This window comes from Bos taurus, chromosome 25 (assembly GCF_002263795.3).
Source record: "Bos taurus isolate L1 Dominette 01449 registration number 42190680 breed Hereford chromosome 25, ARS-UCD2.0, whole genome shotgun sequence".
NCBI lineage: Eukaryota > Metazoa > Chordata > Mammalia > Artiodactyla > Bovidae > Bos > Bos taurus.
Window position 1 is genome coordinate 10,177,797 of NC_037352.1, and position 16,720 is coordinate 10,194,516.

Consider the following 16,720-nt stretch of genomic DNA (forward strand, 5'->3'; position numbering starts at 1 on the left):
CCAGTCAGCACTAGGTCAAGGTTTACACACACCTGCTAGAGTTCTTCCTTTTGCTTGCACAGCCAGGCACAGCTGTGCAGTGCATAACCTGCCCAACAGTACCCAGCATCTCTAATATTGAATATTCTACCAAGTGGACCTGAAAGGATCTGGTAGGAAGAGGAGGGTGTCCCAGGGCCCCAGGCAGACCCTGGCCTGGGGCTGGAGAAGCCACTTACCTCAAAGCTTGTGGCCTGAGCCAGGCACAGCCTCCTCACTGATGCAGCCCCTGCGGCCACCGTGGCTTGGGATGGGGTCTCCTCCCACTCGTACAACAAGCTGCTCGGGGTTAAGTCTCCACTGTCTGAATCTGAGGTGAGACGTTCTTAGCAGGGATGACCGCATGGGGGGAAATGTCAGAGTGAGTGGAAGGACCCCTGGGAGCCACTCCCACACCCTGCCAAGGCTCCCTCCAGTATGTTTCTGGCAACAGGGGAGGGGAACACACACAAGAAAATCATGCCAGCATTCCTGCTGAAGCAAAAGACGGGAAACAGTCCATGCACCCATCAGTAAGGGATGGGCCCAATAAGGTGACCCCAAAACCCTCTGGGGATTGCCAGACGAAACATGGAAACTTCCTCCATGGAATGGAAGAGTATTCAGCAAGAAAAAGAAATGAAACTGTGACACATACTACAACATGATGAACCATGGGAAGATAGGTTCATCCCATAGGATAAACCTATGGGAAGTGAAAGAAGCCAGTTATGAAAGGTCACATACTATCTCATTCTACTTATACAAACTGTCCAGAATGGAAAAATCTAGCAGTAGAAAGTAGATTAGTGGTTGCCAGGAACTGGGGGAACAGGAGGTGATGGCCAATGGGTGCAAGGTTTCTTCTGGAGTGACAAAAATGTCATAAAGTTGATTCTGATGATGGATGGACAACTCTGACTCTAGAAGCCACTGAATTATTCACTTTAAATGCATGAACTACACAGTATGTGAATTACATCTCAATTACACCTGTTTAAAAAAAAAAAAAAAAAGATGAAAAGCTCATTCAACTCAATGGTCAACCAACAGGCAGGTCCTGAAACTAGATGCCCCAGTCATGGCCAGTGTCTGTGTTTGAGGGAGCCTCGGGGGGCAGGTCAGCCTAGGATCTCAGCCTGTGCTCCATGGAACCAAACGGAATGCTGGTAAGACCCAGGGCTTCAGTCCCCATCTGCTGGGTTCTCCCTGGGGTGGTGCAGGCAGCAAGTCTGTTCTCTGAGACAAACCTGATTATCCACCAGGGCTGTGGAAAAGACCCCACGGGTCCAAGTCCCAGCTCTGCCTCTCATTAGCTCTGTGACTTCAGACACGTCAGTTTTACTTCTTGGACACAGCTTCCTTCAGTGAAAAAAATATAACTACAAACAACAGTAACTTCCTAATGGGGTCATGATGAGAATTAAATTAAATAATCCACATAAAGCACTCAGCACAGATACTGGCCCACAGTAAATCCTTCCAAACTGTCAGCAGTAAGAATTAACCACCCTTATTTCCTGATTCAGGGAGACAGCCATTTTTTTCACCGTGGAAAAATATATATCTCTCTTTCCCTTAGATGCATGCCTTGCTTTGTTTCTTTCTGTACAAAAATCATAGAAGGGAACCATGCTCCAGGGGATGCTCTATGTTGGCAGGAACTTTCCAAAAAATCAGGAAACCTGAGTCAGCTCGCTCCCAAAATGGTCAGGTCGAAGGGTCATCAGGTGTAAGGTAGATTCTCCCACTAAAGTTGGGAACCAGAAGATGCCATCTCCACTGAGAACGACCCAGAGAGGAAGCCAAGACCAAGCCTGAGAGCCATGTGCGCCGACAGAAACTTCCAGAAAAAGAGGCCGACCCTGACAATGGCCACTTTCAGAAGGTGTTCAAGGGTGTCCAGACAGGGACACAGCAGTGGAGCCTCTGCTTGCTGGAGCCCCTCTGGTCAGAGGAGACTGGGAGGCTCACCTAAGGGTCCAGGGGCTACCCCAGCCCACCCCTACCCCCATCACCTGTGACAGCTGGGTCCAGGGGTACCTCCTGCAGCAGAGAGAGCGAGGAAAAGGTCGACATCGGTGCAGTACTTGCCTCCCTGGAGAGGGGCCCCGCGGTGTCCAGCTGTGTGCAGGAGGCCTCCCGCAGCACGCCGGCCTGCAAACTCTGGACGCAGGTCAGACGGGAGGCCAGGCCAGACTGCTGGACCATGTGGGGAAGAGGCGGAGGCTCAGGCCATGGGAGTGAGGGAACCCCCAGGAACCCCCAAATTGGTAGCAACAGCCAAGGCTGGGGGAAGCCCACTGGGGACTACCTTGGAGCTTCAGGATCCCTCTCCCCATAGACAGAGGTGGGAGACCAAGGGAGGCAAGAAAGAGCAGTCAGAAGTCACCCCAAGGGGAGGAAGGATAAAGCCTCAATTGGAAAATGAAGAAAGCCGGCATCTGCAGTCCTGCAGCCGCTTCTAGATGCTGAGACTCTGTATTAGTCATGTTAATAGTGATCACCTCCTATCCTTATATAGATGCCTACTGTTTACACTGTGGTGTTGGAGAAGACTCTTGAGAGTCCCTTGGACTGCAAGGAGATCCAACCAGTCCATTCTAAAGGAAATCAGTCCTGACTGTTCATTGGAAGGACTGATGCTGAAGCTGAAACTCCCAATACTTTGGCCACCTGATGCGAAGAGCTGACTCATTTGAAAAGACCCTGATGCTGGGAAAGATTGAGGGCAGGAGGAGAAGGGGACAACAGAGGACGAGATTGTTGGGTGGCATCACCGACTCAGTGGACATGAGTTTGAGCAAGCTCTAGAGTTGGTAATGGACAGGGAGGCCTGGTGTGCTACAGTCCATGGGGTCGCAAAGAGTTGGACACGACTGAGCGACTGAACTGAACTGTTTACACAACACCTTCATTGGCGAGAGAGAAGGAGAGGGGGAGAGAGAAGGAGAGGGGAAGAGAGAAGGAGATGGTAAGAGGAGGGACAGGGAAGTTGGGGGGTGGGGGGAGGCGTTAGGCAGTGGGGGAAGAGGAGGATGAGAGATGAGGAAGTCGGGGAGGGAAAGGACAGAGCCTGGAAAGGAGGAGAAGAGAACAGGGAGTGGGCCAAGAAGGAAGGACAGGGTGGGGGCGAGCCCCGCTCTCACCTCCTCCGCAGCGGGCAGGGCCTGCGAGCGCAGGGAGGCGCGCACCCGGCGCAGGGAGCACTGCCCCAGGGCCTTGGTTTTGTGCAGCCTGCTTCCGAGTTGCTGGTACGTGGTGGGACACCTGCCCAGGATGTCCACCTGGGCGAGCAGGACCCAGTCAGCGCCCTGCTCCCCATCACTCCATCACCCACCCGCCTCTCGAGACTCAGAACTCACCTCCTCCACGGTGTGGGGGTCGCGGACACCTGGATGACTCTGCAGGAGGCTCAGCACCGCCCGCTTCACGTTCAGGGCCCAGCGTGGCTCGGCTCGGCGGGGGCACAGGCGGACCACGCGCCCCGCTTGCAGGACAAGGCGCAGGGGCTCCCGGCCCAGGACAGCGCTGCGCGGGGGTGGCCGTCAGGGGGCACCGGCCCATCTAAGGCCCCAGGGCACCTCTTCTCTGCTACGCAACCGTGCCCCTCCAGCGTGGGCCCCTCCCATAGGTCAGTCCCTAGGAAGCACCCAGCTATCCCCACACCCCGCCCAAATGGCCTGGCTTCCTAACTCAGCTCAGCTCTCCAGCCAGGTCTCAGCGAAACCACACAAAAGACAGCCAAGTCTATGCTTGAAGCTACTCTCAGCCTTGTCACCACCTGAATAAAATGGGTGAACCCAGCTTGAAAAAAAAGAAAAAGCTGAACTTCCCAGGGCGTCCTGCCTTGCAAAACTTATTTTCCCAGCCCATTCACGTTATATAGGAAGGAACCTGAGGGTCTGAGCAGTAAGGTGACTTGTTCAGGGCCACAGCTGGGATCCGAACCCAGGCAGGATGGCTCTGGAGGTCACAGGTCTCAGACACCCTGAGCTGGAAGTTGTGGAGCCCTGCACCAAGGTCACAGCATAAAAATCTCTGGAACTGACCAAACCCCATAGCAACTGTTGCCATGAGCCTCCAGATCTAACCTTGACCCCCTATTAAGTAAAATACCCACCCAATTACCCACCCTATAGCATCCCAACCAATGACATAACGCCACCCTTCCAGTAGGAATTTTCTCTGTCTTGAGGCTCTAAAAAAGTGGCTGCTCGCCTGCAAAAGGGTTCGGCTCTCCCTTGAGCCAGCCTGCTGTTCTATCAAGGTCTCCCACTCTACCAAACTTTATTCTCCTCTCATTCTGCCTGGTGTCTGGAAATTTTTTTCCAACCCGCACACGGACCATGGCAGAAGTGACTTAGGCTCCAGCACTGTAGGAGGAGGAAACGAGGCCCAGAGAGGGAGAGCGACTGGAGAGGATCACGCAGCAAGTCTGGGAGGAGCTGGGTCCAGAATTCAGCCCAGTGCCCTTCCCGTCACCCCTCACCTGACACAGACCAGGAGCCTGTGTCTGGTATAGCCTGGTGAGGGAGAGGATAGAGTTGGGGGTGAGGGCTTGGGGAGTACTGCTCTTTGTGTGGGGAGCTTTGAAGAGGGAGGTGCCCCGTGATGAAGGGGAAACTGGCAAAGCCCCAAACCCCACCGGGCAGCCAGCAAGCAGAACCTCGGGGGACACAAGAGTCCCTACTGAACTTCCCCGGGGGAGGTCACTGCCCCCTCTCCAGCTCCACGTGGAGTCTGCCCCCGCCCCCTCCCCCACCCACCGTGGCAGCCCCCAGGGCCTCAGGCCTCAAGAGAAATGCTAATGGCTCCCGACCCTTCTGGAATAACTAGTGTCAGTCTGGTCTCTCCAGGAGCTGACAGCCCTGCGCACTGACTTAGCATTTCTGATGAGACTCCCCAGGGACAATAGCCCTGACTGGCCCCTCGAAGAGGACCCCCCTAAGCTTTTCAGTGGGGATCCGTTTGCCCCTGACAGCTCCCCCATCCCTGTATCCCTGCACAAAGGCTTTATTATTATTTTTTTAACAAATGAATTTGCAATTAAAAAGGAAGAGGAATCTGCGGAGATGGGCTTGTCTTCAGACTGGCGGCTGGACTGAGCTTTGTGGCCCGGAAGCCACTTCAGGAGTCCCTGGGAAACACGCCAAGGGAGAATTCCAGGCTTGGCTGGGTCACCAAGGGGAGCTTGGCTTGGGGAGGGAGAAAGAAGCTATGGGTCTCCAGGGAAAACCCCCATCTCAGCAGGGAGGAGGAGGAGAAGGGCAGGCCTCAATGTGTGCCCAGTGTCTTCCAGAATGTTCTTAAAGATGAAGCCCAGAGGGTGCTGGGCAGACATAAAATCTGGACATGCTGAGAGTGACATCCAGGAAAATATGGGGGGAGAGTTCCTTCCTCCAGATAAGGGAAGGCCATCTGAAGCTCTTTGGAGCCCCTCAAGGCTCCCACATCACAACAACCCCCAATGGTCCTCATCAATGGTCTGGGTGTTTACAAGGTCAAAACAAAGATGGAATCCTCTTTGAACTTCAATCCAAAATGGCCTTTTTCTGATGTAAGGGGGTTACCCTAACTGGATTCTTTCAATACAATCTGGTGCACCCAGTGGCCATTGGAAAAGGGAGCCCCATGGGGAGCAAGGCCCAGCGTCTTACCTCAGACTCTCCGACTGCTTCAGAACTTCCACCTTGGACCCCAGGATGGATGTCAGCTGGAAGTGCTGGAGCTGAAGCAGGATGCACTGAGTTGGTGACCTCTCCTGGGATATTCCAGGACCACACCAGCGCCCCCTCCCCCAGCTAAAGTAGTTTTGGGCCTCCTCTTGATTCATGCTGGTGAGGGAGGGGTAGGCAGGGAGATCTGCCCATTGAGCAGAAGGTTCTAATGTGAGGTGGTAGACGTTGAATATCTCCAGGGTAAATAATTTAAACAGTCAGGCCCCTCTGCTCCCCACTCACTGTACAGAAAGCTCTCATTAGCTTCTTCCGCATTGCAGGTGGATTCTTTACCAGCTAAGCCACCAGGGAAGCCCAAGAATACTGGAGCGGGTAGCCTATCCCTTTCTTCAGGGAATCTTCCCAACCCAGGGCTCGAACCTGGGTGTCCTGCATTGCAGGCAGATTCTTTACCAGCTGAGCTACCAGGGAAGCCCCATTAGCTTCTCATTTTTCCCCAAAAGGCCCTGGAAGTTTGAGTGAGAGATTCATATGGCTACACAGTATAAACGAAAGTAAGCTAGGATTGCAAAGCAAACAAAAAGTGCTTTGTCATCATGAATAAAAGACTCGGATGTCCCCAGATCACCATGGTTTCACACATGTGTGTACTTATTGCTAAAGAAGATGGACTCTCTAAAGATGAAAAATAAAATCACCCGTAAAACCTGCATCCCGGGCTTCCCTGGTGGCTTAGCGCTAGAGAATCCGCCTGCCAATGCAGGAGATGTGGGTTTGATCCCTAGGTCAGGAAGATTCCATATGCTACGGAGCAACTAAGCCTGTGCACCACAACTATTGAGCCTGTGCTCTAGAGCCCGGGAGCAGCAACTACTGAAGCCCGAGCACCTCGAGCCCGTGCTTCGCAACAAGAGAAGCCACTGAAATGAGAAGCCTGCACACGGCAACTAGACCGTAGCCCTTTAGTTCCAACTAAAGAGAAGCCCAGGCAGCAACAAAGAACTAGAACAGCCAAAAACAAAACAATTTTTAAAAACTCTGCATCCCTAAGCTGACTGATTTCACTTTTATTATTATTATTATTATTAGAGCAGTTTTAGGTTCATAGCAATACTGAGAGGAAGGTATAGAAATTTCCCATGTACCCCCTGACTTCTGCATTATCAACATCCCCCACCAGAGTGGGACATTAGTCACAACTGCTGACCCTATACTAATACATAACCATCACCCAAAGCCCCTAATAAAAATGAGGGTTCCTTGGTGTCGTACATTCTATGGGTTTAGACAAACGTATGATGACATGTGTCTGTCATTATAGTATCACATGGTTTCATTGCCCCGTGATTTCACGTTTTCAGAATAACTAATCCTGGGCTTCCCTGGTGGTCCAGAGAGTGTGACTCCACCTTGCAATGCAGGGGACACCGGTTCAATCCCTGATCTGGGAAGATCACACGTGTCATGGAGCAACTAAGCCTGTGTGCCACAGCTACTGAGCCCAGAGCCCATGCTTAGACTCTGAGAGCAGCAACTACTGACACCCACGTGCCTTAGAGCCCATGCTCTGAAATGAGAGAAGCCATGGCAATGAGAAACTCAAGCACCGCAGCTAGAGAGAGCCCACGCGCGACGACAAAGACCCAGCATAGCCAATAAATAAACTATATACATGTCATTTAAGGGGTACAGCGCTTCTGCTTAGGATGATGAAAACATTCTAGGGGTGGAGGGTGGTGATGGTTACACAACAGGAGGATACATATTGCTATTGAAACACTTGAAATGATAAATTTTATATTATGTATATTTTACCATGATCAAAAAAAAAAATCAAAATAAAAAATAAGAAGAAACCGGGCACAAAAGAGAACCTCCTGCATGATTCCCTTAAAGAGAGGTTCAAAGATGAACAAAACTAATCCATGGTGCTGGAACTCAGGGGAGCCTTTGGGAGAAGGGACTGGAAGAGAGAAAGAGGGAGGTTATGGGAGTTTCTTGATCTGGAGGTGGCTACACAGGAGTGTTCAATCTGTAAAATTCATTGTCCTGAATACTTACGTTCACCCTTTTCCTACAAAAATATACTTAATGGATTGCCTAAGTGGCTGTAAATTTTCCATTTATGACACAATTTTTTTTTTTGCCACACTGTGTGGCTTTTGGGATCTTAGTTCCCCGACAAGGGGTCAAACCTGTGCCCCCCTGCAGTGGAAGCATGGTGTCCTAGATACTGGACTGCCAGGGAATTCACTGTGCCACGAGTCTCTGAAATGAGCCCCTTCTTTCTACCCTTGTCAACGTTCAACAGTATCCACTTTTTTTAATGCTAAAAACAAATCAAACAAAATTGCAGCAGTACACAATTTGCCTTGTGAAGACTGTGGAAAAAACAACCTCTACAGTTTTGATGGACTTTAAAGGACAGCAAAGTGGCAATTCTGACTGAAACCAATATTTGGATAGTTTAAGAAGTCAGAGGCAGCTCAGAGCCACCTCACAAAAGACTCCATCCTGTGGTCTACATGAAAACATAACAAAGCAGTTTTGAGAAACTCTCATCAGCAAGCACTCCAGTCAGTTCAAAAACCCCTTACAAATGGGACATGAGACTTCAGTGGAAACTAGGCAGCCATTTATGCAGAGTGGGAAGGTTTGTCCAGGAAACACATGAGCGTCATCAGAAAGAGACCAGAGAATAGTCAGGCATTTCCGCTTGCAGGAACATGACAAAGCTTCAGGAAAATCTTGATGAAAAATATTTTCATCACTACAGCCACTAAGAGAATCTAGCTCATAATTCTACTTTGACCTAACCCAGTACCACCACTGTCTATGAAGGCAGACCTCGTTCTACAGTGCTCCACTTAATTGCGCTTCCCAGACACTGCCTTTTTTTTTTTTTTTAACAAATTGAATGTTTGTGGCAACCCTGCATTGAGCAAGTCTTTCAGTTTTTCCAGGAGCATTTGTTCATTTCACATCTGTGTTACATTTTAGTGGTGTTAACAATATTTCAAACTTTTTCATTATATTTGTTAGCATGGTCTATGATCAGTGATCTTTAATCTGACTACTACAACTCCCTGAATGCTCAGATGATAACTAGCTGTCTTCAGCAATAAAGTATTTTTTAATTATGTACTTTTTATAGACATCATGCTATTGCACACAATAAACTACAATTTAGTCCAAACGTAACTTTGATATACACTGGGAAACCCTAAAATTAGTGTGACTCACTTTATTTCAATATTTGTTTTATTTCAGTGACCTGGAATCATACCTACAATCTCTCTGTGGTGTGCCTGTACAGAGATGCCCAGGGCAGGCCTGGAGTCCCCAGCTGGGTCTGGGCTGTCCATCATAGTCTGCTCCTTTGCTTACAAAGCCTTGATTTGGTTTGATTTTGCTCACCCCTGGGACCTACAATTTCCCAATTGTGACCCTCCATTTATGGTTTTTCCAGTAGTCATGTATGGATGTGAGAGTTGGACCATAAAGAAAGCTGAATGCCAAAGAATTGATGCTTTTGAACTGTGGTGTTGGAGAAGACTCTTGCGAGTCCCTTGGACTGCAAGGAGATCAAGCCAGGCAATCCTAAAGGAAATTAGTCCTGAATATTCAGTGGAAGGACTAATGCTGAAGCTGAAGCTCCAATACTTTGGGCACCTGATGCAAAGAACTGACTCATTAGAAACGACCCTGATGCTGAGAAAGATTGAAGGCAGGAGGAGAAGGAGACAACAGAGGATGAGATGGTTGGCTGGCATCACCGACTCAGTGGACATGAGTTTGAGCAAACTCCAGGAGATGGTGAAGGACAGGGAAGTCTGGTGTGCTACAGTCCATGGGTCGCAAAGAGTTGGACACAACTTAGCAACTGAACCAAACTGAACTGATCCTCCCAAGGACATAGCTTGATCCCATCCTGTGGCTATACCTGCTCCGAGGAATACCCTTCACTCCTCCTTTAATCTCCACTCCTCCCAACACTGGATCTGCCCTGGACCCTCCACAACCAAAATGGTGCCACATTCCCATGTTACTCTAGAGCCCTCGCTTGAATTTGATTTCAGGCGCTGTGGCTTCCCTGTGGCCCTCCCCCATGTCAACATGACCCCCTGGTTACTCAGTGATACTCACCTGTAAGGCCATCTGGCAAGGACCAAGCACATCAAGGGTGACCAAGCCTTGCAGACCAAGGCCACTCCCCCCCACCTGGGCCCCCTGCAGGCTGGTGCTGGTGTTAGTGGAAAAGTGATAGACGTATCTGGTGCCCACGGGGAGGTGAGGATCAGCTGACCCTGGAGGGCAGAGAGAGGGCACACGGTGTCACCTTGACAATCTGACACCTTCTGAGACTCAGCTCCACCTGGACTACTTAGGCATCCTAACTGTCACCTTCCCCTCTCATCTGGCCGGTGAGCTGCCTTCTCCCAGCTCAGGGGAAGGCTGCAGACCCCAAGAGAGTGAAGAAGAAAATGAAGATAATTACAAGGAGTGCTTAATCAACGTTACCCAGTGTTTCACGTGCTAGGCCTTCTTCTAAGGGCTTTATACACTCAAGTTTCTCAGCCTCCATGGTATCAATATTTTGATACCATATAATTCTGTTGTGGGGGCTGTTCTGTGCATTATAGGATGCTCAACAGCATCTCCAGACACCAGTGGCACGCCCCAGTTGGGACAAGCAAAAATGTCTCCAGACTTTGCAAAATGTCCCTGGTAGAAACGGTCATCCTGGTTGAAAACCACTGATCTATTTTACATTAGCTTTTGGAAGCCTCATAACAACTTTGAAGTGGGTACTCTTATTTTCTCCATCTTACAGAATTGGAAACCAAGGCTCAGAGAGGTTAACTAACTTACCCAAGGTTGCAGAGCTGGAATCCAAACCTTGACTGACTGATGATTCCTCATCTACTGCCTTGGTGGATATGAGCAGGGACAGCGGGGTGGGTTGGACAGAGTTCCCTGATCTTTTCAGAACACAGAGCTGCAGAACTGGCTAGTCTGGAGGTATTGGAGATGGTGGGGATGTGGGGGAGGTACTCTGGGGTAGATCGGATCTCAAGAGCAGAGAGTTTGTGATTCCCGAACCTTCTATTTAGACCACAGACCAATTGCAAAACACCATTAAAGCATTAATTATGACAGCTCATCCTTCTCCTGGGCTTTGAAATTGAATGAACACATTCATGTTCATTTCTTTGTGCTCAAAATATAACCACATCTCACATTCCAAAAATGCTTCCTTCTAAGCTATTTGCCCCCAGTTTCTCTCATCTACTCCACCCCATGATGCAAATAGAATCACTTGGCTGAAGATTTTACTCCACCTGGAGACCGCAGAGTATGAGGGAAAGCCCCAGGGCTTTAGGGCTGGGATGGTTTAAGGACATTTTAACCTGAGTGTGTGATTTGTTTCTCTAAATGCTGATGACTGGGTGGCCTTTGCAGAACTAGTCTTGCTCTTCCCCACTGGTCTCCCTGGGAATGTGGCTGAGGCCCTCAGGGGTTGTCCCTAATTAGACCTGGCCATGATCAGCTTCGCCTCCCCAAACCCACACCCCTCCCGCCACCCCACTCGTCTTGAGTTCACCAGAAGTGTGATAAGGTCTCCGGAGAAACTCACCTGTGCAGGAAGTCATGCAGGAGGCCGCCTGCCCCACCAGCGAGTCTGGCATTTCTGAAATCACAAATCAGATGGAACCAGGGCAAGGCCAGGAGGAGACATGTGACAGCTCCCTCCCATAGGCCACTGACCTGCTCTGGAAAGAGGACATTAAAGGGGCCAGGGGGACAAAAAGAGATTAATTCCCGCTCTCCTCTCTCGCACGCAGCTGGGAGTAACCTCCATGCACCCTCCAGCCGCCCCACTCTTCCCCATCTTGGATACTAATACCACGGTCCTCCCACTGCTCGAGCTGGCAACCTGGAAGCTGTGCTTCCCCTTCTCTCTTATCATCAGCCCAAGCCCCACGTGTCGGCAAGTGCTGCCAGTTCCATCAGGTCTCCAGCCCCCCTCCCTCCGTCAGCTCATCCCTCCTTCCCTCCATCCACCTCTCTGTGGACCCCTCCCTCCCTCCAGCCATCTGTCTGTCTCTCCCTCCCTCTATCCACCCATCCACCCCTCCTTTCATTCATCTATCCGTCGGTCTCTCTCTGTCCATCTTTCTATCCATCTATCCATCCCTCTCTCCCTTACTCCATCCTTCTCTCTCTCCATTCATGTCTCGATCCCCACAGCCATCACTCCAGGCAAAGCCTCATCTTCTCTCACCTAGACCACTGCAGTAGCCTTCCAACTGTTCCGAGTCCACAGTTCATTCCCAACAGTTACAGTCATGTTTTAAAGCCCTTAATCTAATCGCATCACTCCCTGCGTAAGAGCTCCTAAGTCTCTCCCCAACCACCCCAACCCACATGCATTCATAATAAAATCCTTCCCAAGCCAGCCGGCCTCTGTCTGCCCCTTTGGCCATATCTCACCCCACTCGACCTCCAGCCATGCTGCTCCTTCTCCAGCTCAAGGCCTTTACACACACTGTTCCCTCTGGTCTCAACACTCTTCCTCCAGTTCTCACGTCCTATGCTCCTTCAGACCCCAGTGTGAGCATGTCTCCCTGTCCAGAGTAAACCCCCCCTTGTCAGTCCCTATCTTAACATCCTATTCTCTTCACAATGCTTATAAAAATGTTAATGATTTCACTATCTTGGTCATCTTCATCAAAATTGCATCCCCGAGTGCCTGGTTCCCAGTCGATACTGGAATGAATGAATGAATGAATACATGTAGCATACAGCACTTATCATGTGCCAAGCGCTGTTCCAAACAAATTATATATTCAGCGCCTTCAATCCTGACAGTTCCCTGTCGTGAGTGCGATTATTACTCCCATTTCACGGAGGCCCAGAGACTGAGACATAGTTAGTAGAGGAGCCAGGGTTTGGACCCAGGCATCCTGAGTCCACAGCCTTAACCACTACATTGTCACAAAGGAATAAGTGAGTGAATAAAGGAATGGATGAACCAAAAAAGGCAAGCCCGAAAGACTGTGGCAGTGAAGGATGGTATCTGGCTCAGCTCCCTGGTCGATCTCATAATACCTCATTCACCCACCATCTAAGCTGCAAGACAATGAGGGTATGAGCAGAACAGCCAGGGACCTCCTCAGGCTGCCAAGGATGCTCTGCTGGGGACCCTCAGACCTCTTCCCTGGCCCGTCTTCTCTCCACCCGCACATCCCAACCCTCACCTGAAGACTCCCCATTTTCACCTACTCCTCATTGTCCTTCCTTCCAGCCACATGCCTGGCATTTCCTGGACATCATCCATATCCTTTCAGAACAGCCTTAGCCAGGGGTCCATCTGCAGCCATTTTCATAGAATGACTTTCCAGTAAGAGCATTTCTATTCTCAAAACCACCCCACTGTGCCTCAACTGGTAATCATGACATGTGCCAGCCTGTTTTTAATCCCTTAAGAAAAATATAGTTTCCCAAAATGGGGGCAAAGTATATTTTATGCCATTTCATTTAAACCTTTGCAATAATAGAAAACAGTATGGTATTTGGCAGAGTTTTTGCTTCCCCTGAATGTTTTGGCTCATCCAACAAAATACTCTTTGCATTAAAGTAGAATATCAATGGATAAAATCACATTTCAAAGATATTTAACTCAATCAATTTCCCTGCCAACTTGCCTTCAGCTCTTTGATCACTTGAACCCTGGGCTCCAAATTAAACATGTTCGTGCATAACCATTAAACTCCCAGTTGTGCACAGATCCAGCATTCAGCTTCTTTGTTCCACCGATAACCTCTGCATCAGCTTTTTCTGCCCAGCTACGCCAAGAGCAGTGATGCCTGCAAGCCTGGGTCTACCACGAGCTCCCAGGAAGAAGGGGTGTTCGGAGAGCATTCTGCTTGAACCAAGTCTGTTTCCCTTCCATTTTTCAAGCACTTACAAAGACATATCTAAAGCTTTAAAAAAAAAGTTTCTGAAGAACAAAGACCATTCAATTATCCTACTAAACGTATCAACCAAGAAGGGGGAAATGTCGAAAACTGGGGAGTGATAAATCTTTTCATCACTTCTAGGGACAGACTGGAAATGGACTGAAATTGATGTCATCTCTACCACTCAGGAATGAAATCGAGCCTCATTTCAGCTTTCTCAGAGGTCAGGTCTGATTCCCATTCATTTATTTACCCAGCCAGCACAGACTCACTAGGCACCAACTGTGTGAGAGGCAAACAAGGGAAAATACAGTGAGCAAAACAGTTGTGACGGGACCTGCATTGTCTGGGAAGTATCTGCCAGCCACATGTGGCTAGTGGACATCTGAAATGTAGCTGGTGCTATGAAGAAGCCTTTCATTTTATGTAATTTTAATAAAATTTAAAACCTATGCTCAAGTCAGTTATCGGAAAACTTTTTAATTAAATTTTTTTAATGTTTTAATGGGAAGATTATTGCTTTCCAACTTTGTGTTGGCTTTTGCCATACTCCAGTGTGAATCAGCCGTGGGTATACACATGCCCCCTCTCTCTTGAACCTCCCTCCCACTCCCTGTGGAAAACTTTAAAAGATGTTTGAAACGACTCAGTATGTGAAAGAATTGGGGGTGGGGATTTGAGCTAATTTTTATTAAATGATGGAATCGTCATTCTCCACAAAGCACATTATATAAAACGAAGTGATATAGTACTATGATGGAGAAGGCGATGGCACCCCACTCCAGTACTTTTGCCTGGAAAATCCCATGGACGGAGGAGCCTGGTAGGCTACAGTCCGCAGGGTCGCTACAATCAGACACGACTGAGCGACTTCACTTTCACTTTTCACTTTCATGCATTGGAGAAGGAAATGGCAACCCACTCCAGTGTTTTGCCTGGAGAATCCCAGGGACGGGGAAGCCTGGTGGGCTGCCATCTATGGGGTCACACAGAGTCGGACACGACTGAAGCGACTTAGCAGTAGCAGCAGCATAGTACTATGATATAAACCTAGTGTTTTCAAGAATTCTTTGCATGTTTAGCCCCACTCTTGCCTTATCACATTCTACAGAATACACCATAAATAGTCTTGCTTCATGTCCAAATTTACCTTGTTTGATAAAATCTGAGGATCCATGCCTTGACTTTAACCCCTACTTCTGTCTTACCCAGAATGGTTGAGATAACTATTTCATATTTCCCATCTTTACTGTCTCAAATAAGTACTTCTCCACTCAATACTAAAACCTCATCATGTCCCACTCCCAAAGTCAAAAGCATAATGACTTCATTCATCTCTTTCAACTCAACATTTTAAGATATCTAATAAGAGATCAAGCATTTGCAATGAATATTTAGCATTCAAATGTTCTAAGTATAAAGGACACACTGGATTTCGAAGAACAAAATAAAACTCATTAATAATTTCTATATTGATTACATTTTCTAATGATATTTTAGATATTTTGGGTCAAGTACAATAACTGGCCACCTGATGCGAAGAGCTGACTCATTGGAAAAGACCCTGAAGCTGGGAATGATTGAAGGCAAAAGGAGAAGGGTGCAGCAGAGGATGAGATGGTTGGACGGCATGACTGACTCAATTGACATGAATTTGAGCAAATTCCGGGAGACGAGAAGGACAGGGAAGCCTGGTGTGCTGCAGTCCATGGGGTAAAAAAGAGTCAGACACGACTTAGCGACTGAACAACAATTACAATATACTTTTACATTAATTTCAGGGCTTCCCTGGTGATCCTAGTGGTTAGGAATCCACCTGCCAATGCAAGGGAGACAGGTTGGATCCCTGGTCCATGAAGATTCCGCATATTGTGGGACAACTAAACCCACGCATCACAACTACTGAGCCAGTGCTCTTCAACAAGAGACACCTCTGCTAGGAGAATGGACGCTTACATATGTATGGCTGAGTCCCTTTGCTGTTTACCTGAAATGACTTCCACAACATTGCTAATCAGCTAAACCCAGTACAAAATTAAAAGTTGTTTTTCTTTTTAAAAAGCCCCCACTCACAACTAGAAAAAGCCCATGCGCAGCAATGAATATCAGGGCAACCAAAATAAAATTTTAAAAATGCTTTAAAATTTTACCTTCTAACACTTTTTAAATGTGGCTACTTGAACATTTAAAATTACATATTGGCTTGCACTGTATTTTTAGTGGATAGCACTGTCTTATACCTTCCTGCAATAAACAGACAACAAATTCAAGTTCATCTCACATTGTTACCGTGCAGACTGCTAAGCATCCTTGCACACAGGCTTGGGGAGCCTAGAAGTCAGAGTTTCCTCACTTAGGATTTCAAATCTGGACTCTGGATTCCAGAGGATGTTGGTGAAAGATGGGAGTGAGAGAGAGACGAGGCACCCACTTGTAATCTCTCCTTCCTTCTCCCCCCATGAAAGGTAAAACCAAGAATGTGCAGAAGGACCGGTAAACAGGCATCTGGCTATAAAAACACCATCCCAAGTGGATCTGGGCTGCCGCCCCTTCGCCCCAACAGAATAAGGTTGAGCAGCTTTACTTACTCCCTGCAGTCGCTGGCACCAGCACCCAGAACAGGACCAGACCAAGGAAGCCCAGGAGCGCTGGCATTGCCGCTGGCCCAAGGCAGCCCCACGCCACCAGCCTTTCTCTGCAGGGCAACTCCAAACAGTCCAGAAAGGAGCCTTCTCTCCCAAAGGAGAGGGTTCAGCTTCAATCCACTCTCCCAGCAAGCAGGGGATGGGAAGGGGAGGAGGGGGCTTCCAGGGCAAAGACCCAGCCAATCAGAAGCCTCTAAAAAAGTTCTTAGCCCCAGGAGGGAGGGAGGAAGGGGGTGCTTCTGATCAGTGAGGGGGAAAAAAATCCCTTTTCTGTCTAGGAAAAAAAGAAAAAGATTTGCCTCTTCAAGTCTTGTAAATAGAGCTCTTGGGGCAGAAGGCAGTGTAGCATGGTTGGCCCTTTTTTGTGTGTGGTCTAATGGATAGAACATAACATTTATCATTTTAGCCATTT

The 16,720-nt window shown here is 48.6% G+C and overlaps 1 protein-coding gene across 1 annotated transcript in view; it reads right to left on the reverse strand.

Moving 5' to 3' along the window:
- The window catches only part of LOC616782 (uncharacterized), a 164,984-nt gene extending 148,534 nt beyond the window's left edge, over positions 1 to 16,450 (reverse strand). Inside the window, exons 1-8 of the mRNA XM_059881464.1 lie at positions 16,252 to 16,450; positions 11,338 to 11,391; positions 9,846 to 10,006; positions 5,679 to 5,749; positions 3,384 to 3,549; positions 3,168 to 3,305; positions 2,028 to 2,217; positions 219 to 349 (exon numbers count right to left, since the gene is read on the reverse strand). Coding sequence (XP_059737447.1) covers positions 219 to 349; positions 2,028 to 2,217; positions 3,168 to 3,305; positions 3,384 to 3,549; positions 5,679 to 5,749; positions 9,846 to 10,006; positions 11,338 to 11,391; positions 16,252 to 16,318 — 978 coding nt within the window. The 5' untranslated portion in view covers positions 16,319 to 16,450. The remainder of the gene's footprint in view (positions 1 to 218; positions 350 to 2,027; positions 2,218 to 3,167; positions 3,306 to 3,383; positions 3,550 to 5,678; positions 5,750 to 9,845; positions 10,007 to 11,337; positions 11,392 to 16,251) is intronic.
- Positions 16,451 to 16,720: the final 270 nt, after the last annotated feature.